Below are 25,445 nucleotides of genomic sequence, written 5' to 3' on the forward strand. Positions count from 1 at the left end.
GAGCGGAAGCTGAATCTCACTAATTATGTAGCTATACAGCTTTACTCCTGTCAGTAGAATTTTTGATAATTACAGTAAAATTATTTTACTATCTGGAAACCCATACACTTGGAGTATTCTCCAAATAAACCTATGCCTCATTTACTGAGAAATATATATTCTATAGAAAACAGGGCCATCTTACCTAGGGAGCTACTTCTGGTAGAAATCTTTTTTTTTCTGACAGCATTTATACTTATAATTACAGGGCTGAATTCTTCTTTGATATTTACATGTATATTCCTATATGGTTTTCTAAAAAAAGCCAACCAAACTCAATCATAGATGGTGGTACTGTTTCTTCAAGATCTTCCCAGGATTTACCACTGTTTCACAAAGGACCATTTAAGGTCAGATCAGTGCCATTTGAGTTTAGTTACTTTGCCAAGAAATGGAATTATCTATGTAACCTGAAAACACTTTCTGATCAGTAGCAAATCGTATATATGAACACACACACACACACAATGCAGATGTGTATGACGTGTATATGTACACATGACATGCATACAAATATACACGTGTGTGTATTCTAAAACAGTGAGAGATTCATAGTGGCACACTTTCTAAGTTTGGCAACTTGATAGTCAATAATGAAAAGGAAAAATAACACTTCTAATCACTTCCTGCCTTGCTTGTCCTACTTTTTCTTTCTTCTGCCTTTTGTCAGATCTCTCTAGGTCCACTCTTGGGCTATTTTGACATAAAGGAAAACATGCAATTGATATGCTAATTAGAATTAGCATTTACTGGGAGTTGCCTGTTGTAAGTGAAATTTTAAATCTGGACCAAGATGTTACACTATATATTGTGGACATAGGATGTTGGGTACTTTTCAGATTCCTGTCCTTGAGGCAGCATAATAAATGAGATTTCCTTCAGGACGTCAGTATAGTAATACTGTCACAAATATTTTGATCCCTTTTTAGAAAACTTGAAGTCTAATTACAGTCAGCTGATAGGATTATGGTATTTATTACTAGAAAGGACTTTAGAGATTATAATTTTTGAGAATTCAACATGTGGTTTATTAATAATAATAGCTAGCATTTATGCAGTGCTTTAAGGTTTAAAAAGTACTTTGTATGCATTATCTCATTTGGTTCTCACATCAACCCTGTAAGGTAGGTACTATCATTATCCCCACTTCACGGATGAGGAAACTGCCATAGGTGATTTTGCTCATTGTCACACCCCTAGTATATGTCTCAGGATGGATTTTAACTCGTTTTCCTGACTCCAAATCGACTGTGCCATCACTTATTATGTAACAATCAGATTTGGGAGAGATAGTTAACCCTTTCACAAAGCTCTTGACGGGATTGTGGCCGAGCTCTGACAGAAATCAGCTATCCTCCCCACCATGGAATAAGGCAGCTTAATGTTTCAGAACTTTCATGGATTTACAGAGGGAATACATGGGCCAGATTTGAAAAGATGGGATGGAATAGAATGGTTTTTTTTCCCCACTTCCTCCTGTTCCAGCTCCCACATCTCTCCCTGTTCCTGCTATCAGCAGGGCTTCCTGGAACGTCACTTCCAGGACACAACCTCATTCACCACTTATCATGAGGTTGCATTTGAAGGAAGGATCCCAAACACTAATCACATTTCTCCCTTGTAGACATATGTCCAACTACTGAGCTTTCCTAGAATTACTCCTCTATGGTTCTCATACTTATACTCTCTCCATTCCAGTGATTCTGAACTCCCAGCAGCTGGTATACATGCCATATTTCCCATTCCCAACTACTTATTCCCTTACTGTCATATACATGTTAGTTTTCATCATTATCATCATCTTCATCTTCTCATGACTGCTTCCCACAACACTTTCAGGTCTCCTTCATTCTTAAAAAATAATCCTCATTTGTTTTTCCTTTCTCTCCCCATTAGCTTTCATCCTCTATCTCGCCTCCCCTTCCTGGCTAAAGTCCTTGAGAAAGCAGTCTGTAGTTCTTTTCATTCTCCCCTCACTCTCTTTTAAATCCTCTGCAATCTGGCTTTCAAGTTTCAAATTCAAGTGAAACTGCTTTCTGCAGTGTTTCCAGTGACCTCTTCACTGCCAGACTTGATGGCCTTCTCTGTTCTTCCTCATCCTTCTTAACCCCTTGGCAGGACTTGCTGCTGCCGGTCACATCCTCTTGGATACTTTCTCATCTCTGGGATTTTTTGTGCCGTGCTCTCTCCTGATTCTTTTCTGTGTCACTTACCAAACATGAGTACTGCCTAGGGACTCTGTCCTGAGCTGCATTTTCTTCCTCCTCTATTCTGCCTCACTTCATGATCTCACCCTGCAGAGCCAATCTATTAACAAATCTTGCCATTGCTACCTTTAAAACAACCCTCACTCATACATACCCCTGCTCTCTTTTTCTATGGCCATAACCCTGTTTCAGGCCCTCATCCTTTTGCACCTAGAATATTGCAATAACTTTTGAACTAGCCTCCCTGTCTTTCATCTAGTCTCTCCCCACTTGATCCTCCACTCAACTGCTAAGGTCTGACCATTCTAGGCTCCCCACCCCGCCATATCCCATTGCTGATTCACATTGGGCTTGCAGTCCACTAAAACTTTTTCAGAACACGTGTTGTCTAACTTCCCACCCCCTGTGGTACTTGAGGTCGATTTTTGTATTCAAGTGTAAGATTTTACATTTGTCCCTCAAGAACTTTTGGGATTTTCACTCTGTTACCCACTGTGTGACAGCTCAGTGTTTTCCAATTTGGTAAGCATCCCATCTATGCTGTTATCTAAGTTATTGATAGGTAGGTTAAACAGTAGCCCAAGATCAAACACAGATCCGTGGAATACCCAAGTGGAGATTCCTTGACATGTTGATACATAGTCCATGTTTGTACTGTGGATACATGTATGTATGTGCATATATAGGCAGAATGTATACACCCTGAACAATTTCACAAAAGCTATTGAGCTCACCCTCAGTTTCCTGTTCCATTCTGGGCCTAGCATTAACACCTGTCATCTCCCCAGGACCTTGGGACAGAGGAACAAGTCTAAGCTGCTTAAACAGCTGAAAACATAAAGGACAGTTTTTGTAACGTGAAAGTCATAATTAAATGGATTATTTAATTAAATAATTTCTTCATTGGGGACAGTGATGCATTAGGCATATTGGGTTCCATCTTAGGCCTTAGAGTAACAAAGCAGGGCCAAAAGCCAATTGGACAAGATGACTTATGTTCGCTAAAATCCTTTTCTGATTGTGGCCTCATTGTGGGGCAGTATGGAGGCAATCGTAGATTTGCAGAGGACACACCAGTCTAATATTGTACACACTCTGACACATTTTGCCCAGCTAGAAAGACTCCATTCCAGCTCCAATGTCTCTTCTCTAAGTTCCATCTTGGCTGAGGCTCGAGAAGCTCAGACTATGGTGTGGTGCATTTTTCTCCCACAAAGATTCTCACAACCTTTTCTTAAGTTCTGAGTTTACGGTTGTGATCTGCATAGGTTCGAAGAGGTCCTCACTGCTAAAGTCTCTGGTCCTGTAAATCTATGTAGCTGGCGAAGTTTAAAACACTCAAACAGTTAAAAAATAAGGAAGTATTTTTCTTAAGCATGAAAAAACGACAGGAGAATTTCTTAATTAGCATCCATGCTATAGTTTCCTTATTTACTTATTCATAAGTAGAGGAAATCAATAAGGAATACAGTAAATTCATCACCAAATACTTTTTGTATTTAAAATTAAGGAAGTGACTTTTTAATGGTTTGGTTTTTTAATTGTTGTTTTTTAAACAAACAAAAAAAAATTCCCCACTTTTTTTTTTTTGTAAGGGACAATCAGATATATTAAAGAGATCAAATTAACTACAAAAGGACACATGGGTGTGAAGTAACAGCATCAGGATTTGAATTTGGGCTTCTTTATTCATGCCCACTGTTCTTTCCAGTGCAGCATCTTGCCTTCCAAGGAGAGGGCATCTATCGAAGGAATAATCACTCCATCAGTAAGCATTGTTAGGCTCCTGCTATGTGCCATGCAATGTGCTGAGCACTGGGGATACAACAAAAGGTAACAGCTCTCACTCTGATGGGGGGACAGTATGCAAACAACCACCTACAAATAGGCTAGGGACCTGGATTAAGTTGGAGTTATTCAATATGGGGCAGGCGCTAGATTTTTTTTTTCTCAGTAGTATTTTTTTTCTAATTACATGTAAAGATAGTTTTCAATATTCATTTTTGTGAGATTTTGAATTCCATTTTTTCTCTCTGTCCCTTATCTTCCCCCTCCCCAAGACATCAAGGAGAGCAATATAGGTTAGACATATACAATCATTTTAAACATATTTCCACATTAGTCATGTTGTAAAAAAATAAGAACAAAAAGGAAAATGTACTAGGAAGAAAAGTCAAACAAGAAAAGGTGAAAATAGTATGGGAAGGCACTAGAATTAAGGAGATTTGGGAAAGGCTTTCTTTAGATTTTAGCTGGTACTTGAAGGAGGCTGAGATGAGGAGGGAGAATATTTTAGACATTGGGGCCAGCCATTGAAAATTGCCAGAGGTGAGAAATGGAGTACCTGGTTTGTGAATGGCAAGGAGGAGGGAGGGAGGGAGAGACAGAGGGAGGGAGGGAGGGAGGGAGGGAGAGAGAGAGAGAGAGAGAGAGAGAATGAGTGTGTGTGTGTCTGTGTCTTGTGTGTCTGTGTGTCTCTGTGTCAGTAGGAACAGACATCAAGAGTAAGAAGACTGGCAAGACAAGAGAGGAGCTAGGTTATGAAGGACTTTGAATGACAGAGGATTTTATTTTTGATATACATATAATGTGATATAGTTAATTTTCCTCTAAAGAGACATATTCATTCCCCCAAAGCACCAGTCTCTGCAAAGTCACAAAATAAAAACCACACGTTAATTATGGGGAAAATGTGTTAATATGGGGAAAATGTGATTGGGGAACAGTTTTTAAAAACTTCTTTTTTGTTTTTGTTTTTGTTTTTTTTCAAAAATTTCTCTGCTGACACATTAAAAACTAGACAAGAAACTAATAAAAGTGATAGCATAGTTTTCTACATGTCAAATGGTCGAGAAGTACATATATCTTACAACCCATAGTGGCAGAGTCTGTAGCCTCCAACTGTCCACGATCTGCTCAGCCTGTACCTTAGTTCTACCACGTCTCCTGTTGACAGGGACGACTGCAACTATGGATCTCAAGGACAGAAGCTATGGAGAAGGATCAGCTAACAGCTCCTATTGCTCCCGAAGATACATGATATATCTTGACAAAGAACTTAAGTTTACTTATGGGAAGTAGGTGTTAGAAGGGTCGCAATTTGTGAAGTGGTACAGTTTTTTGGCATTCTTTCTATTTTTCACCTAAGGAATTGAGCATAAGCCAAGTCAAAATGCATACTGTGTTATGTAATCAATCTATTGGAATAGATTCACATTTTTGAAACAAGCATTATGGCAGAGTTGACTTCTTAGAAAGGAGAAGTCTAGGTCAAAGCTTCTTAAACTTTGGGTTGCAACTGCATATGGGATTCCCACTGAATGTAGGAATTGCAAAATTATCATTCTTATCAGTAAATGTTTGATTTGTATACTTATTTTATATACTCATATGCCTGAAGCCACATTAAAATTTCTTGGGTGAAAGGGGGGCACAAGTGGAAAAAGTCTAACAAGGCCTGGTTTAGGTAAAATGCTCAAAAAAAAAAAATCTTGGGAGGGAAAGAAAACTTACACCTGGGGAGGAGGGTTAGTGTTGAGCCTTGAAGGAAGGAGATGTGGAGATGGGAGGGAGCATTCTAGGAATGAGGATTTAAGAGTAATCCAATTTTGCAGGAACATGAAGAAATATCCGAAGGGGGATAGTGTGAAAGAATCCAGAAAAGTTAGTTTGGGGAGATTGTTGAGGTCCTACTATGCCAAGGTCAAAGATTACGTTTTGTGCGGCATAAACTAGATTAATATATATATATATATATATATGTTACATTGATAACAGAAGGAAGATTCACTTAGTAACCATTGTAGGGGAATTGTAAATAACTCCCATTTCAGTGAATTTAATTTTTAGCTGTTTGAAGAGGAGTGTGTGTATATGAGTGTGTATATGTTTTACATGCCCTGAGCCTGTGATGTCACTATCTAATGTTCTCCCATTGGCCATGCTCTTTCACATTGTCTTGGGTTTTCCCACAACCCTGGGAGAGGGACAGGGCAGGTGCTATTCTCATTTTATATACAAGAAAGTTGAGCTTTAGGGACGTTCTGCACCTCACCTGAGGTCATCTAGGAATTGGCAAGAACTGGCACTAAAGACAATTCAAGTCTTTTGAAACCCAGTTTAGGGTGCTTTCCCCTTTGTCAGACATCTTTGTAATGTGGGGAAAAGGAGTTGTCATGGCAGTAATCTTGGTGTGACAACACATTGACCCTCAGGGAGACAGCAAAAATAGACACTGAAGGGGAACAAGAATGTATGCCACCAGATCATGGGAATGAGCGAATGTGGCCTTGACTTCTACAGACACAGCAGAGAGTTTTTTGGGTTTGTTTGTTTTTTTCCCTCAGACACAGACCTGCAATATGTTGACTTTGGCAAGACTTGCTTATACCTAGTCCTAGTTATCTTAATTGACCCATTTCTGATTTGAAGATTAAGCTCCGTACCTAATTATTTTCTTTCATTAATCCTTTTCCCTAGGGATTTAGCATGTTGAGTTGTTGGGCAAAAACTTGAAGTATTGTGGTAATTTGTGTGAAGACATGTTAAGAAAAAGCAGTTTGCATCCCATTGGCAAATTCTAAGTGTGTTTGTCCATGTACAGGTTTCACGTGCTTTTCCAGTCCTGTAGTTATGATTGCCTACCTTCAGCCATATCCGTTTTATCAATATATGCTGCTTTTTCTTCAGGGAGAACATGCAAAGTCAAAAGTGATGGAGAAACTTCTCTGAGAGGGAAGGTGTTGAGCATGTTTTATGGATCTTGTTTGTGGCAGGATGATCTGGCAGCTTCAAAATATTTGTCACATCACTTAACTAACCCTGGCTCTCCCATTTTTCCCCCATAGGTTTCACTGGCAAAAAAAACGGCAACCATTATCTATGACTCCAAACTACAGAATCCAGGCTCACTGCGGGAAGCGATCGATGATATGGGATTTGAGGCTTCTCTCCCCAATCCCACCCCTCAGCCTGTCTTAACGGACACTCTGTCTCTGACTGTTACTACTTCTTCACTGGCCCCATCATGGGATCAAATCCAGAGCACATTGCTTAAGGCCAAGGGTGTAACAGACATTCAAATTTCTCCTCAGCAAAGCTCAGCAACTGTGACAATGATCCCTTCTGTGGTGAATGCCAATCAGATAATCCAGCTGGTTCCGGGTATCAGCTTAGATACTGGAGCACCAGAAAAGAAGCCAGCCTCTGGTGAAGACACCAGTGTGGTTCAAGCAAACGGAGTCATGCTGAAGATGAAGGTGGAGGGCATGACGTGCCATTCATGCACAAGCACCATTGAAGGAAAAATAAGTAAATTGCAAGGTGTTCAGCGAATTAAGGGTAATGTTCTTTGATTTCTTCTTTTTTTTTCTTTTCGAGTTGAAGGAAAGGAGTGCTTTTCCCTTTGGGCTTTTGATTTTCTCTTTCTTCCAAAGCTCCATTCTTTGAGTGGGTAAAAAGTGATGAGAATGGAATGCTTACTGGTATTCCCACATTTGTATTCCAGCCTGAATGTCAGTTAAGTTAATGTCTTTAATTAGAGGATAGGTGATTCCCAGACCCTAATTTGGAGGAGGAGACTTTGGGGGCCTAGAGATGTAAGGAGTTGAGGATTCCTAAAGCAGCCATCCTCTAATGGAGTTTCTTATAGTAACCACTCTGCTTTACTTTATTGCCACAGTAAAAAATAAAAGCACCCATGTTTTTCTAGAAAGAAAAAGAATATTTTATGAACAGAAGAGAAGAATGAGGGAGGAAAAATATGTATTACAGCATTAACAGGGTATCCTATGCTATCCTATTTGTTAGACGAGAACTAACAACAACTAAATTATGCTTTTTTTTTTATTTTGGTTTCTCAGTCTCCTTGGATAATCAAGAAGCATCTATTGTGTATCAGCCTCACCTTATTACAGCAGAAGAAATAAAAAAGCAAATTGAGGCTTTGGGTTTTCCAGCATTCATGAAAAAACAGCCCAAATACCTCAAGCTGGGAACCATCGATGTAGAACGCCTGAAGAACACGTCAGTCAAATCCAATGAGGAATCGCAGCAAAAATGTTCCAAATCTACGAAGGGCTCAACTTCTACTTTCATCATAGATGGCATGCATTGTCAATCCTGCGTGTCCAATATCGAGAGCCATTTAGCTACACTCCCAGCTGTAAAGAGCGTGACAGTTTCTTTAGAGAACAAATCTGCTGTGGTGAAGTATAATGCCAAATTAATCACTCCAGATGCCCTGAGAAAAACTATAGAAGCCATCTCACCAGGGAAGTATAAAGTGAGGCTTGCAAGTGAGTGTAATAGCAACCAGAACTCTCCAACAGTTGCTTTTCTCCAGAAGCCATGGGGCAGTGCCACTAGCCAGCCTTTGACTCAAGAAACTGTTATAAATATTGACGGTATGACTTGTAATTCTTGTGTGCAATCAATAGAAGGTGTCATATCAAAAAAACCAGGTGTAAAATGCATACGCGTCTCACTTGCCAGTAGCACTGGGATGATTGAATATGACCCTTTACTGACCTCTCCAGAAATCCTAAGGGAAGCAATAGAAGACATGGGATTTGATGCAACCTTAACAGGTAATTAATTCCCTCAATTCCCTTCGATTCTATAATGCTGTTTTATTTCCATTTTGGCAGTACTCTTGGTTTTTTATCAAATAGAAATGAGTTGTAGAGTATTACAGTAAACAGAATTCCAGACTTGGAGGCAGGAAGAGCCCAGGTTTAAATCCTGCTTATCAGCTTACTTACCAGTTGTGTGACCAAGAGGGGGCATTTAACCTCTCAGGGCCTCAGTTTCCTCCCTTGTTAATTAAGGGGATTGGACTAGATGGCTTCTAAAGTCCTTTCTGGTTCTGATTCTCTATCATCCTGTGATCTGTTGTATTCATTTTCATTAGGTTCTTATATTAAGATGAAATTTTTTTTTTAAACTGGGCTCAGCTATTTGTTCTTTCCTAACTAGAACCGAACTAGTTGGCATCTTCGAACTGCAGTTTTTACCCAGTATTTACCCAGCAACAGGTGAACTTGGCCAAACTACTGTTGTTTTGAACTTGATTTGAACCTGGCCTGAGAGTGAAATGGAAAATATTCCACTACACTTCTTTGATTGAAATATGTGTGAAAAAATTGGGTAGCTGCTCCAAAGTCAGCACAAAGTTGTTTCCAGACCATCTCATTAATTTCTACTGTCTTAATTAATGTAGGCAAACATTGCCATGCAGATATCTTCCTATTTCACTCTCGTCAACTGAGACAATGTCAAATGAACTTTTCTGTGCCTAGTGATTGCAGCAGATCCATAGTAGTAACATGGAACCAACTCTTAGTGACTGTTGGAGACATGGCTGTTGATTACACTCATTTTAATATAGCGTATTTCAAAAGACTTCCATTTCTGACTCCTATTTATTCCTCTGTATGAGTAAAATCACATGGAGAGACCTAGAAGGTTTAATACCTGTAATTCTGGAAATCTTAATAGAGTAAAGGGATTTCACAGCAGTTACAGAGGAAAATAAAGAAAGGGAAGTGTGGTATAATGGAAACAGCCAGGAAACACAAGTTCTACTGCTACCTGCCTTAATTAGCTCTGTTGTCTTTGGACTAATTGCTTCCCTCGGCCTTCTTTTCCTTATATGTGTGATTGAAGAGATTAGGCTAGAAAAGGTTTCAAGTTTCCTTCCATCCAAGAAATCAATTCAATCCAGCAAGCAGTACCTAGTTACTGATGTGGGAATGTTGCCTCCGACACTCGGTAAGATGATGATCCTAGAAGAAGGAGCAAGGCTTTCAGATAGACCCAATTTCTATTTCGTTTGCCATTATTGTCATGCCATTTTTTTTTTTAATTCTGCTGGTGTATTAATGTATTAATTCTCTCCGAATCATGGTTTCAAATAATTGAAAGAAATGCCAAATTTCAGTTAGAGCTCAGTGAAAGGAAAGCTGTAGATTTTCCCCATCCAAGTTCTCAGCCTTATGAGTCCAGTACTCTCACTTGTTAGCACTCTCACCCTTATGTTTTTGACTTTCTGTCATTGTACTTGCCTAACCTCCAGTACAGTGAGACTCCTTGTGGCCATGGCCTTCCTTAGAGTCTCCACACTTAGTAGGAGATTAATAAAGGCTTGTTGAATGGAATGTTAATGCAGCCTATCCAAAACAAAGCTCTTGAAAAGAAATTGGTTTATTTGACTCCTTTGTTCTGACATTCTTTTTAATGCCCCTAGGACCATCTTTGGTTAGGTGGAGGTTTCTCTTGTTCTGCCTGAGTAGTCATTTGCCAAATATCACTTGTTATAGATCTGCATTTGGAAATCACACCCAACTTTACATTTAAATAATGTCAAAACTGCAGAAGAGTAAATAGGTTAAGGGTTAAGTTGTCTACAAGACTTGAAATAACCCAATTAATCTGAAAACTTTAAATGATTGCTATTATTAATTGATTTTTTTTTTTGCATCAGCTGGATTTCTCAGTAATTCTTGGTAATTTTGAAGGAATGAGGAAGCTTTAAGGCAAGATTAAGTTATAAAGTAAACCATTGCCTTTGAAAATGAAATACCTCTTGGAATTTTTTCCCTGGCAACTCTAGTATTGCTTGATACTCTTCCTGGGCACTAAATACTTAGGATAGAGCCAACACTTCAGGTTGTTTTCCCATGACCAGGAAAGTAGTTAAGACACTGGGAGAATTTCGTTCCCTACACTTGGGGGAATGATTGAACTTTTGTCAAAATATGAACAAGATGGAGTCATTTGAATGTCAAGGCCAGGCAGGCTCCAGCCGGTCGTTCATGAAGGGAAAAAAAAGACTATATAGGGCCATTAGTGGTCGATGCTATTCAGCCCCTTGGTTTTCTTTGCATATATCACCTCACTGAACGTGAAAAACTATGGTCAATCCTCACCTTACAGGTGGTGGTTAGTTTTCAAAGGAAGGCCAGGAGCCAGGGGAGTAACCGTAGATGGGGATTTCCTGAGGCTTCAAGGGAGAGTGGAGGCTTCCCTCGGTTCCCAAGGGGTAAAAGATTGAAGCGGAAATTCCCTGCATTTTACCTTGCAGCAGAGCATTCATTATGCTGATCTGTGGAGAATTCTTCCTAAATGTCCTCTGCTCTGATACCTGCTGTGGCTTAATGAATATTTCCTGTGTTTCATTAGAGGAGTACACACTTTATTATGCCATCCTCCCAAAGTCATTATCTAATTTTTCACAGTTAAATAGAGTTGATACTAGTTTCCCTACTTTAGCCTATCTTTAGCCTTCAGGAGGTATATTTATTTTTGCCTATTAGAGCTAATTAGGGGAAATTGCTGTTTCTGACAAACATGATCTTATCGGTTAGATTCAGGTAAAGAGTAAGAAATCCCTTCATCTTTTTTGACCTTCCTTCACCCCAACTCAGTGTCGCAAATCCAAGATCGTGCAGGTTAGAAGTAACAGAGGTAGGATTTGAACCCAGTCTAAGAGCCTGCAGATCCTTGCCACCTAGGGAGTTCATAAAACTAAGTTATCAAGAGAATCTAAAAGCATTTATGAACTAACTGCCACCTTTTTCTCTACCTTCTTTTTAGCTTAGTTACTGGTACAATCTTTTTCAGTTTCCTTCTGTAAATTTGATCTCATTTTTGTCTGTTTTGAAAACCCGTAAGGCAAGACTTCTTAAACTTTTTCCACTCGTGACCCTTTTTGCCTGAGAGATTTTTATGTGACCTTGGGTAAATAGCTATATAAAATAAGTATATTAATCAAGTGTTTACTGATTATAAGTCATAATTTTGCAACCCCATATTGTATCACAACCCACAGTTTTAGAAGCTTTGCCTTAAGTGAATGGAAAGTGCTTTTCCATTGTGACTGTGATATCAGTTACTTATTTGAGGAGGATAAACATGTTCTAATTGGGGCAGAGTAGAGCAAAACTCCTACTTTTTAGGATCTATTAGTCAGTAAACATTTATTAATGAGAAGGGATTTTTACCCAAACTTCTCCTTCTGAAAAATATCAGATACCTAGAGAAGAATCAATGAGACTAATACCCATTTTACTTAAAACAATCACGTCTACTTCTGTAGGGGTATTATGCGTAATTAATATGACCATTAAAAGTAATTTTGAAAAATTCCTCTTATCTGTCTATCCCTACTTAATTTATTTACCAGCTACTCATAGGAGAATGGCAGTGGTTGAACAGCTTAGTAGAAACAGATCTGTGCTCTTTTGATTCAATTAAGATTCTACTTGGACAGAGCTGGGTAGTAAGGAAATGGAGAATCAGAGCTGTGGAAAGACACCAATGGATGTGGATGGCATTTTTCCATTACCAGTCTTTTAAAATTATCTTTCACCTTCCCCCCGGGGCGATTAGAATTAAGTGACTTGCCCAGCAGTCATTTAATGATTTTCATGGTTGCCTTTTTGGTTTATTTAGTACTTGGGGGTATACCAGGGATATATGCATAGCCAGTTAACTGGGAAACATCTTTTGTAGGTGTGGTTTCCAAGCTGTTGTATTCTGAACACTCTTTTTCTAACATACAGCAATCTGTTCATCCCTCATGTAAAACTTATACTTTCTGTTGATTTAGAGAATATATAATGACAAAAGTTAGAATTTATTGAGGATCTCTTTAAATGGATTTGTAATGTATTAATCACAGTAGCATCTATATTTGCTTAGAAAACTATGTACACGTAGAATGTTCTGTCCATAGAAAGTAGGTTATTAATGAAATGGAGCCCTTGCAATAGCGTCATGGTTTTCCAGTGATCAACAGCCCATAAATTGGGAACCACTAGTATAGGCTATAAACCATTTGGTGTAATACTGCAAATAAGCAAACCCTCTTCCCCCTGCCCTAAGGAATGGAACTTTTGTTGTTTATAACAGTCTTTATTGGAAATGTTGCTTTCAGATTCAAATAATGAAACATGCAGCAAAACAACGATTCCAACTCATTGTAAAGAAGAGCCAAAACCTCCCGTCCATGATAAAGAAGAGTCAAAGACTCCAGCCAAATGTTACATTCAGGTCACTGGCATGACTTGTGCCTCGTGTGTAGCAAACATCGAAAGAAACCTACGCCGGGAAGAAGGTAAGAAATTTAGGAAAGTTTAATGTATTTTCTAATAACTTTGAGACCCTTTGTCATTTTCATGGTATTAGGTGTCTGGATGCCTGAGACTCCCCTTGTGTATCTCTCTTTTAAAAACCTTTTTAAGCATAAATATTTCTAGAACTTATTCTAGGCCGCTGAAAGACCTTAGATTAGTCCCTTGACCACCAACGTTTTTTAGTTGCTCTTTGTTTACATAGAGAAAATGTCCCATCTCTTTCACTTGAACAATTTTATGTAGTTACAGGCAGGTCCCTCAGCCTTCTTGGTGTTTCAGGTAACTCTAAGACAAAAGGTACAGAGAAGGTATAACTTGAACAGGCGAAGAGATTTCTTCATCTGAGAACGCTTTATGAATTCCAAGTCCAGTCCTTATCCCAGATGCTTTAATTCCCTGTTCTTCTTTAATAGTGGTTAAGATTTCTAGAAAATGATGTAAGACCTGATCATGTTGGTATTCAGTAAATATTTATTAATTTTCCAGTGTAAAAATGCTTTAAAAAAATAAAATGAGGATCTGTAGGTTTTTTTAAATTTCCAATGGTATTTTATCTTCCAAATGCATGTAAAGATAGTTTTCAACATCTATTTTTTAAGACTTTGTGTTCCAAATTTTTCTCCCTTCCTCTTTTCCCTCTCTACTCCTCAAGACAGCAAGCAATTTGATATAGGCTATTCATGTATAATCCTTTTAAACATATTTCCATATTTGTCATGTTGTACAAGAGAAATCAGACTAAAAGGGAAAAGGCCATGAGAGAGAAAGAAAGAAACAAACAGACCAAAAGTGAAAATAGTAAGCTTCAATGTACCTTCAGTGTCCATAGTTCTCTCCCTGCATGTAGATGGCATTTTTCAAGAGGCTCTATAGTTTTAACTTTATCTTTTAGTTTAAGTATCTTAAGTTTCTATAAAATCTCACTACATCTTTCTAGCACTTTCACCTCTATTTTCTTAATAGTATTTTTCCAATTACATATAAAGATAGTTTTCAGATTTCATTTTTATATGATTTTGAGTTCTAAACTTTTCTTTCTTCCTCCCCTCAGAGAACAAGCAATCGGATATAGGTTATACATGTACGATCATTTTAAACATATTTCCATATTAGTCATATTGTGTTAGAAGAATCAAAACAAAAGGGAAAAACCATGAGAAAGAAAAAACAAAAAAAAAATTTACAAAATGAAAATAGTATACTTCAATCTGCATTCAATCTTTGAAGTTCTTCCTCTGGATGTGGATGGCATTTTTCCATCCCAAGTCTTTTAAAATTATCTTTCTTCTTTCCCTGCCGAGGCAATTGGGATTAAGTGACTTGCCCAGGGTCTTAGAGCTATTAAGTGTTAAGTATTTGAGGTCACATTTGAACTCAGGTCCTCCTGACTCCAGGGTAGGTGCACTATCTACTATGCCGTCTAGCTGCCCCTCACATCTATTTTCAGTAAAAAGTATTTTAAGGTGATATATAATAAAACCATGGTTTCAGGTTGCAAGGTCTTAGAAAATTGACACCAGACATTTCTTATTCAACATTTGCTCCACAGCAATAATTTACTAAAGTGCTTCCTGTTTAGAAAGCAGTGTGCTAACTACCAGAGAAAGAAACGAAATTTAAATGAAACATGGAACATCAAGTCTCGTAGGGGATGTGACACAAAGAGACCTCTAACTAGAGCTCACGTTGTTGTAGGATATATTAGTTAAAGAGATGCAAACTGAAACATTCTGTGAATTTGAAGGGTGGGGGGAGTTATAGAAGAAAAGTTTTCAAAGAAACCCCAAGAGCCATCTAGCTCAACACTTCCAGGCCAGCCCTTTTTATTTTTGGATAGCTTTGATAATTGTTCCAATGTTTTTCTATTCCATGTGGCGTAAATCTTGTGTTTGCGTAACCCCTACCCATTGCTCCTGATTCTGCCCACTGGGGTCAAATAGATCAAGTTTCATTTCCCTCCCATAGTTCAGCCTCTCATACAGCTTTCATGTCCCCTCAAAATCTTTCCTTGTCCAGGTTAACCATCACTGATTCTTTCAACTGATCCTCCTATAAACTTGCTCTTTGTCCCTTTTGGCTTCTTATCGCCATCTTCTGGATACATTCTAGCTTGACACTGTCTTTCCTGAAATGTAAAATGTTTCCTAAAAAAACTTTCCTAAAAAGTTCCTAGAACTGCACACAGAGATCCTGACGCATTCTATTTCTTCTCAGGATCTGTCAGTCAGGCAATAAAAATTTATTAAGTACCTACTGTGTGCCAGGCACCATGTTAAACAGTGGGGATACAAAAAGAAGCAAAAGACATCCCATGACCTCAAAGAGTTAACAATCTAATGGATAGCAATCCAAGAGCTATGTATGCACAAGCTATATATAGAATAGATAGGAAATTAAGAGAGAGAAGGCGCTAGAATTAAGAGGAGTTAGGTTTAGAAAATGGGATTTTAGTTGAGACTTAAAAGGAAACCAGGAAAGCCAGCAGGTGGAGATGAGGCAGGAAAGCATCCCTGGTAGGGAGGATGACCAGAGACAATGCCAAGAGCCAAGAAATCGAGCATCTTGTTCACGGAACAGTCAGGAGGCTGGGCTTACTGGATCCAAGAGTGTGTGCATAGGAATAAGGCATAAGAAGACTGGAAAAGCCTTATGAAAAGTAATAAAGTGTCTTAAAGGCCAAACAGAGTAATTGGCCTTTGATCCTTGAGGTGATAGGGAACCACTGGAGTTGATAGGGAACCACTGGAGTTTATTGAATATGGAGGGGAGTGGGAAGAGAGAGGCAAGCAGATTGCCAGAAGGCTTACTGCAGAAGTCTAGTTGTGAGGCAGTGTGTTTTAGATGTTGCCGTTACTGCAGCTTAGGGGAACACTAACTTTTTAATTCTGTTGACTTATTCACTCCCCTAATTTTCACACCATTAAAATGCCCAAATCTTTTCCATAGGCCTCCATGCGGCCCCCAACTAGAGAGAACGATAAAGAATGTGACTTTTGAATATTTCAGCCTAGCTCAGATTTTTTAGTCTGTAAAATGTGTTTTTATATTTGTCAGAAATGATCACATAGGATAAAAATAATGTAATTGATTGAAAAAATCCTCTGCTGATGAGACCAAGGTTATAGGTCTGTTCTCTCTACTATACTACTGTTAATGCCAATTTTCTTACAAGAACATAGTATTAGTTACAAGGAGCAAGTAAGTGTGGCTAGGTGATTAGAAATTCATGCCCACTCCTGAGGGAAAAAACTTCATTATTTGTGTCCTGCTGACCAGAACCATTAACAGCATCTTATGTAAGGAGAGAGGTGCCTTTTTGTATTGGTGATCATAATTTCTTTTTTTTAATTAAAGTTTTTATTTACAAAACATATGCATGAGTAATTTTTCCAACATTTACCCTTGCAAAACCTTCTGTTTCAAATTTTCCCTTCTTTCCCCCCATCCCCTCCCCCAGATGGCAGGTAGTCCAGTATGTTGAAATACATGTTAGATCCAATATATGTATACATATTTATACAGTTATCTTGTTGCACAAGAAAAATCAGAGATGATCATAATTTCTAATGCAATAATTGTCAGTACTACTTAATCAAGTGTTTGTGTGTATGTACACTTCATTAATTTACTGAAACTTCATTATTTCAGTCTCTAGTAATTCCACTGTGAACAAGTGCTGGGCCAAATATTATTTTGCTCTGTCTCTGATTAAAATCAGTCAATTAAAGAGCTTTTATTAAACCCTTACTATGTTCCTGGAATTGTCCTAAGTGCTGGGGATACAAAGAAAGGCAAAAAAACAAACCAAGCCACAGTCCTTGTCTTTATGCAACCTGTATTTTGATGGGGGAGATATTTTTTAAAAAACTAGGCACATATAAGGTATGTAGATATAACCACAAAATGGAAGGTCATTGGAAAGAAGAGAGTTTTCCCAGCTGGTAAGGACTAGAAAAGGCTTCCTTTAGAGGGTGTGCTTTGAGCTGAGCCTCGAAAGAAGCCAGGGGGGCTAAGAGGCAAAAGTAAAGTATCTCTATTAGGTAATATTTTTTACCATAGCTGGAGTCATAGTATAAATACCAAAAAGTGATCAAATAGAACTTTCCAAATTAATCTATGTCACCAAAATATAGATCACACTCATAAAATGAGAACTCTTTAAAAGATATATGGGTATAGATGTGTGTATATATAAAAGAGAATTACACAAAATAACAAGTTAAAGATATATTTACTATGAATGTTGGATGATTTAAGAGGAGATTGAGGAAATCTTCAATGGTTCTGGAGCTGCCCAGTGCCCACCCTAAGTCCTTAGGGCTAAGGTCCACAGAATGAGGTCTGCTAGTGGCTGGGAAGTTCTCACAGTAAATTTACAGCTTTCAAATTTCTGTTGGAACCAACTTCAAATTTTACCTCGATCTCTTGTCTCTTCCCTTGGGAGACTAGGCGTATAGCAGATGAAAGCCAGTCAGTTGACTTTTGTCAGCCAGCCACACCCCAGGTTTTATGCCAGCCAGATTTAGAGAAACAGTAAGCCATACTGTTTTAAAATAACTAATGATTCAAAGAGAGGCAAAATGATATTAATGGATGGAGGACTGGCAATGGAATTGGGAAAATGTGGGTTTGCATCCTGCCTTCGGTCGGTGTGACCCCAAGCAACTCCCACAGTAAGATTAGAAATTACACTTGAGTTACCAGTCTGCAGTGGTTTTCACTGGAGAGCGTTTCTACACTTGGAGTTCCATTTATTGATGAAAACATAGATCTGGACTCACAATTTAGACTTTTCACAGCCTGACTTCCCCAGAATATTCCAAAATAGTAAGGTTGAAACTGTGTTAAGTAAAGAAATATATAAACTCTCTCATAAACTTGTCTTGAATTGAGTATCTAGATAGAACAGTAGCCTCATTAAAATCAATTTTAGCTATTTGGGATGGACAGGAGCTTCTTTTCTAATTTGAATTCAAATACACAAGCAAGACCATGAGCAAGTCACATAACTTCTCAACTTTGCCTCTTCCTCATTCCACCAATACTCCAAAACTGGGAATTACGGATGAGTCGCTGATTTGACTTGGTGGAAGAAGCCTCCACAGCAGGAGTCCCCTAGACCAGGGAAATCATGGATTGGGACAAAATCAGATGGATACAGACATTTAAAAAACAACAACCCAACGTGAAACCACAAGTGTGCATTGTTGCTGGCTGCCCTTTTTAGTGTCACTAAAATGGCTTCTCTGTACATGCGCTCCTCTCTATTTCTGTGCATTCTTATAAATTATGTTGATGGGTTTTGTGATTTTTGTTTTGTTTTACATTACCTGCAGCTAGTATGGCTCTTATTCGGTATTGCTTTCTTCCTTCCAAAACACCTGATATGTCTTCCCAAATGAAAGGAACAATTCCGTGGCTTACTGAATAATGCCAAATGTGTAAAAGCCTGCCCCAATCCACAGCTCCACCAACAGTGCAATAATGTGCTTCTTACTAATGTACCATAGCTCTGCCATCAATTAATTTTGCTCATTTTTAATATTCTCTCTACCCAAGTAGTGGGTGGAAGGTGGGACTCTCAGAGCTTTTTTTTTTTTTTTTTAACTTTTTTCCCTAATTATTAGAGAGTTTGGACTTTTCAAATGGTTATTGATCATTTGTGGTTTTTTTTTTTGAAGAAATATCTATTCATATCCTCTGAGAATGGATTTTATTATATTAATTTAGGTCAATTCCACATAAAATTTTGATGCCTGATTTTTACCAGAAATACTTATGGTAAGAACTTTTCCCTAGTCAGTTCTTTCTTTTATTCTGTTTGTATTGCTTTTTGTCATAAAGAAATTATTTTTATGTAATCATATCCATATATTTTGCCTCTGATATTTTCCTTTATTGATTGAATAAATAAGAATTGTCCTCTTATTTTTGTAACCACAATAGTAATATTATCAGAGTCAGACTAATAGAAGGACTGGGATTTTAACCCAAGCACTAACATTTGAGAAAGGTGTGCTTCACGAGGTGAAATATATTTATGTCCCCACAGATTGGTAGGCAGATCCTTCACGAGGTTGCCATCCTTGTAGTCTGTGGCCATATCACACCCCTGACATATTCACATGGTATGGACTGCTGCCACCCCAGTGCTTGATCTGAAAGCCTGAAAAAATCACTGGTATCAGTGGGTTGGAGGTGGAGAGAGTACCAATAATAAAGGCAAAAGGGGATGGCATCCACCACCTGTACCCTCCCCAGTCTCTGTTCTCTTTTTTTCCCCAGTTAACAGTTTCAGTATTTTATTTTATTTTTTTTCATAATTATAACTTTTTATTGGCAGAACCTATGCCTGGGTAATTTTTTACAACATTATCCTTTGCACTCACTTCTGTTCTGACTTTTTCCCTCCCTCCCTTCCCCCCTCCCCCAGATGGCAAGCAGTCTTATACATGTTAAATATGGCACAGTATATCCTAGATACATGTGTGCAGAACTGAACAGTTCTCTTGTTGCACAGGGAGAATTGGATTCAGGAGGCAAAAATAACCCGGGAAGAAAAACAAAAATGCAAACAGTTTACATTCATTTCCCAGTGTTCTTTCTTTGGGTGTAGCTGCTTCTGTCCATTATTGATCAGTTGGAACTGAGTTAGATCTTATCTTTATTGAAGAAATCCACTTCTGTCAGAAGATATCCTCATACAGTATCGTTGTTGAAGTATATAATGATCTCCTGGTTCTGCTCATTTCACTCAGCATCAGTTCATGACAATAATATTCCATAACATTCATATGCCACAATTTACCCAACCATTCTCTAATTGATGGGCATCCATTCAGTTTCCAGTTCCTTGCCATTACAAAAAGGGCTGCCACAAACATTTTTGCACATGTGAGTCCCTTTCCCTCCTTTAAGATCTCTTTGGGATATAAGCCCAGTAGTAACACTGCTGGATCAAAGGATAGGCACAGTTTGATAACTTTTTGAGCATAGTTCCAAATTGCTCTCCAGAATCTCAGTCCCTGTTCTCAACCCTCCCTTTCCACTTTGTCTGATGCATCCCTCTTTTGAGCAGTTCTTTGTCTTAGATTTCTTCCTCTCAAATTCCTCCCGTCTTCTGGTCCTCACTGGTACCCAGTTTTCTCCTAAAATTGCCACATTTCTTGGCATCCTCTTTAAAGCTGGCTGCTCCTTCTCTCTCATCCTCTGACACACTAGAGCAGAGGAAGAATTGACATACCCCTTGCTCCCTACTGCTACTTTCAGGCCCTCTTTCTGCCACCATCACCCAATAACCACCACTCCTTTAAAGATCATTTCATCCTGTTCTGAACCTTGTTGCTACAGACCTTCATGTCACTCTACTTTCTCCCAAATAAATTCAGTACCCAACTTCCCAGTTATTTTATTATATTGGATTTATAAAATACTCATCTGAAAGTTTTTGGTTCTAATTTTGAATTGTTTATTCCATTCTGTTGACCTATTAAGATCAGTTTTGATTGGATTTGTCTATAATCTAACTTTTCATTTTGAAGTGCCAAGCATATAGTAGATACTAATAAATACTTTTTGACTTCATATAAAGGTTGGGGGTTTTTTTCCCCATTCTCCTAAACCTAACTCCCCATAGAAGATGTTTCAAACCTTCTCTTAATGTATATACTACATTAACTCCCCATTCTTCAACATAGGATCTTGCCTCCTATTTCACTCAAGAAATTAAAGCCATCTATTGTGCTCTCCCTCTTCTTCCCTCCTTTACACTCCATATCCTTTTAGCATTGTTCTTCATCCTTTCTTCCTTTGCTCCAGAATGGAGTGGCATTTCTCCCTGCCAAGGCCAATTTTGGGTCCTAGGACTTCCCATAATCTCTGGCAGCTTAACCCATTGATCATCTCTCTTCTTTTCCTTCTTTTCAACTTCTCCTTATCAACTGAAGCCTTCTGTACTTCTTTCAAATTCTACTCCCACATGTTTAACCTAGTGCTTCTTGATCTCATTGTAGAATTTTCATCCATGTCTTACTTCCTTGTAGATGTACTCCAGGGATTTGTCCTAGACTCTCTTCTTTTCTTTCCTCTTTCTGTGTTCACATTCTCTCTCTGTTTGTCTCTCTCTCTTTCTCTGTCTCTGTCTCTCTCTGTTTCTGTCTATGTGTGTGGCTCTCTGTCTCTGTGTGTGCCTCTGTCTCTCTCCTCCCATCCTGTGATATCATCAGCTCCTATCTATTCAACTATTATCTCCTTGCAAATGGTTCCCAGATCTATAAATAAAAGCTCACATATCTCTCTTGAACCTCTAGGATTACATATCCAGTTGTCTGCTTGACATCTCCACATGGATGTCCCATTAAGTATCTAGTCTATCACATTCTTATATTACAATCTGTTTAGCCATTTCCCAATCAGTTGGTACCCATTTTGTTTCCAGTTCGTTACAAAAAGAAGTTCTTTGGACTTTTTTTGAATACTTGTGTATTATTGGATCTTTCTTTTTGTCTTTGACATCTGTAGCTGAATTGAACTTTGAAACGATGATAGCCTTGAGTTACCGAGGAGTATGAGATTTTCCACTCTATCCCTGAAAGCTACCAGTCTGCTGACTTTTGGGAGTTCCTGTCTGCTTTTTAAAGTTTTGTCTTTCATTCCTTACTTTCACTTCTTAGTTCTGTGGGCTGGGAAACCAGATTGAGCAAGTTACTTCATCCCTCCAGGCTTCATTTCCTCTTCTGTAAAATAAAGGGTTTGGCCTAGATGATCTTAAAGGTCATTTCTAGCTTTAAATCTAAGATCCAATGATATCGCACTTAATATTTCTAAAACAAAACTCATTTTTAAAAATTGTAAACCTTTAATTCTCATCTCTTAATTTCCCAGTTTTTGTCAAGGATGTCCCTCTTCTTCCAGTTATAAAGTTTACAATCCTAGGATTGCTCTTGACCTTTCACTTCTGTGCCCTTGCCACATCTAATCAGAGGTCAAGTCTTGTTACTTCCACTTCCTCAAAATCTCTCACATCCATCTCCGCTCAAACCTCAGCCACCCTAGTGAAGGCCTTCACCACCTCTCATCTGAATTGTTACAATGGATTAGTTGGGCTCTTTCTCTCTATAATTGATCCTTCACAAGTTGCTATCACTTATGTATGGGCCTGACCATGTCACTGCCCTGCTTCAGAAACTTCAGTGATTCCCTCTTGAATTTAGGATAAAATATAAACTCTTCTATTTGGCTTTCAAAGCTCTTCACAGTCTGACTGTAGCCTATCTTTCCAGGCTAATTATGCATTAATCATCCTCACAAACTCTGCACTCCAGCCAAAGTGACCTACAAGTATACATAGTGAAGCAAAACAAATTTCCACATTAGGTATGTCAACAAATATGGGTCATTTCACGTCTTGAGTTACTCACCTCTCTGTCAGGAGGATATAGTGTATTTTATCATCTAGGATCATGATTGGTCACACATTGATCAGAGTTCTTAAAGTCTTAGTTGTTTTCCTTTAAAGTGTTGTCATTGTACAAATTGTTTTCTTGGTTCTACTCCCTTCACTCTGGATTATTTCATACAAGTCTGCCCAGATTTCTCCAAACCTGTCCCTTTCAAAATTGTTTATAATGCAATAACATTCTATAATATTGATTGTAATTGACAGATGATGTCAGCATTGGGAGTATGAACAACAAAGGCCTATTTTTACTCATTTGTAAACCTGTTGTTCCTTCCATTAGATGATAAACTTCCTGGGGATAGAGATTCTTGTTTGGTTTTTATCTTTTTGTCCCCAGGACTGACACATAGCAAGTATTTGATAAAAGCTTGTTGATTGATTAGAGAGATGAGACAACAATGGTAGAAGCTCATATCTAAGTGTATGGTAGTTGTTTTGCTAATGAATTCTTTCATTACCAATGTGTGTATCCAGGAATTTGAAGTATGGGATACCTTTTAGATAATCTAACATGCCAAGATTTATGTGAACTGATGCAGAGTGAAGTGAGCAGCACCATGAGAACATCGTACCCAGTAACAACAATATTGAATGATGATTAGCTGCGAATGACTTAGCTATTCTCAGCAATACAATGATCCAAGACAATCCCAAAGGATTCATGATGAAAAATGCTGTTCACTTCCAGAGAAAGAACTGATTGGAATCTGAATGCCAATTGTACCATACTTTTAAAAACTTTATTTTTCTTGGTTTTTTTGTCTTTGTTTTCTTTCGCAACATGGCTAATATGGAAATAAGTTTTACGTGATTGCACATGCTGAACCTATAAGAAATTGCTTGCCTTCTTGAGGTGGGGAGGGGAGGAAGAGAGAATTTGGAACTCAAAAATTTTAAAATGAATTCTAAAAACTTATTTTACATGTAATTGAGAAAAAATTTTTAAAAGGTCATTCTAACATGTTGGCAGACTGCAGAATAGTAGAAGAAAAATAGTTTTATTTGATAATACTACAATGTTTACATTGTTCCTTTCTTGGCTATTTTGCTAGAGTGACCTTTAACACTTACATTCAATAAATCCAGTTGAGCACATATGACTAAGCACTTACTGTATACAGACCAAACCGTGCTAGTCACTGGATGAGATAGAAAGTTTAGATAGAGCCTAGACTCTGACTTTGTGAGGCTTAGTCACATTGGGGAGGGAAGGTAACACATGCAGAGCTGTCATTTTGAGACCATGTCTGATGGAGCACTGCATTTTTCTTGGAGAAAAATCTTTTTATCAAGTACTGATTTCTTCTTTCCACCTTTGGTTTCCGAACATATGTAGGTTCTTTTTTTACACCAGTCCTTAGTTAGTCTTTGTTCTGTGCCTAAAGGTTAAATACTCTAGTTTAATTTGGGGCTTTTCCCCCCTTACCATTGGCCTTAGTTTCAATTAAAAACTGATTAAAAGGCAATTATAAAACTTTTCTTTTCCTATAGATATTCTGTTGTCTGCATTATTTCTTTTATTAATGTTTCCAGGGATATATTCTGTGCTCGTGGCCCTGATGGCTGGCAAGGCAGAAGTAAGATACAATGCTACTATTATGCAGCCCCAAATGATAGCAGAATCTATCAGGGAACTTGGATTTGGAGCTGTGGTGATGGAAAATGCTGATGAAGGGGATGGGGTTCTGGAACTTATTGTAAGTAAGACCTTCTTAAAAGTCTTCCATGGAGTACTTGGGGATGATTCAGAGTAGATCTACAAAGATGGGCAAAGGAAATGACAATCTGTGAGTGATATAGGTTAAGGGTTATCCTACAAAGGATGGCGGCTGCGTCTATTGCCATTTCTAGGAAGAATCAAAATAAGAAATTAGCTTAAACTGAAGGATTTGTATTGGACATGGAGAGGAATGTCACAGCACAATTCTTAGAAATAAGAATAGCTAGGTTGTAAAATGTCTGTCTTTTAAAAAAAAAAAAAGAGAAGAGATTCTCATATGTTGGTGAACTCTACATGGGTCCTTTTTTGTATGAATATAGATTATTTTTCATTTCTTCATTTAAGAGAAAAAATGCAGTTCCACCTTTTCTCACCATATTGCAAGCTATTTTGTAAAAGGTATATTAAAGCAAAGATACTGGTTCAGATCATTTCATTTCACCCTCCACTCCCCACCAAAAAAAGTGATCTAGATGACTAGCAGCCTACTCCAGTGTTACTACACAGTGCATGTTTCAGTAATCATATCTCAACAGCCTAAGGTACAGAGAATTACACATATGCACAATCTCAGCCATGTACACATACGTATAAATGAAAATAGATCGCCACCTGCTGGTTGTATAAAATTTTGCCTTATGTACAGCTGTGACTTTAGCCATCATGCAATATACAGCAACAGGTTATTTCTGAAAGAGACAAATGTTTGTATTTAATAGGTGAGAGGAATGACATGTGCCTCCTGTGTGCATAAAATAGAATCTACCCTTATGAAAACCAGAGGAATCTTCTACTGCTCTGTGGCCTTGGCCACAAACAAAGCACATATCAAATATGATCCAGAGATTATTGGCCCTAGAGATGTTATCGGTACGATACAAGTA

At 38.1% G+C, this 25,445-nt stretch overlaps 1 protein-coding gene across 1 annotated transcript in view; it reads left to right on the forward strand.

The window, feature by feature from the left end:
* Positions 1-25,445, forward strand: part of ATP7A (ATPase copper transporting alpha) — a 119,199-nt gene that overhangs the window by 67,653 nt on the left and 26,101 nt on the right. Inside the window, exons 3-7 of the mRNA XM_031944667.1 lie at positions 7,094-7,586; positions 8,108-8,833; positions 13,183-13,362; positions 24,375-24,538; positions 25,281-25,442. Coding sequence (XP_031800527.1) covers positions 7,094-7,586; positions 8,108-8,833; positions 13,183-13,362; positions 24,375-24,538; positions 25,281-25,442 — 1,725 coding nt within the window. The remainder of the gene's footprint in view (positions 1-7,093; positions 7,587-8,107; positions 8,834-13,182; positions 13,363-24,374; positions 24,539-25,280; positions 25,443-25,445) is intronic.

Source organism: Sarcophilus harrisii, chromosome X (assembly GCF_902635505.1).
Source record: "Sarcophilus harrisii chromosome X, mSarHar1.11, whole genome shotgun sequence".
NCBI classification, from domain to species: domain Eukaryota; kingdom Metazoa; phylum Chordata; class Mammalia; order Dasyuromorphia; family Dasyuridae; genus Sarcophilus; species Sarcophilus harrisii.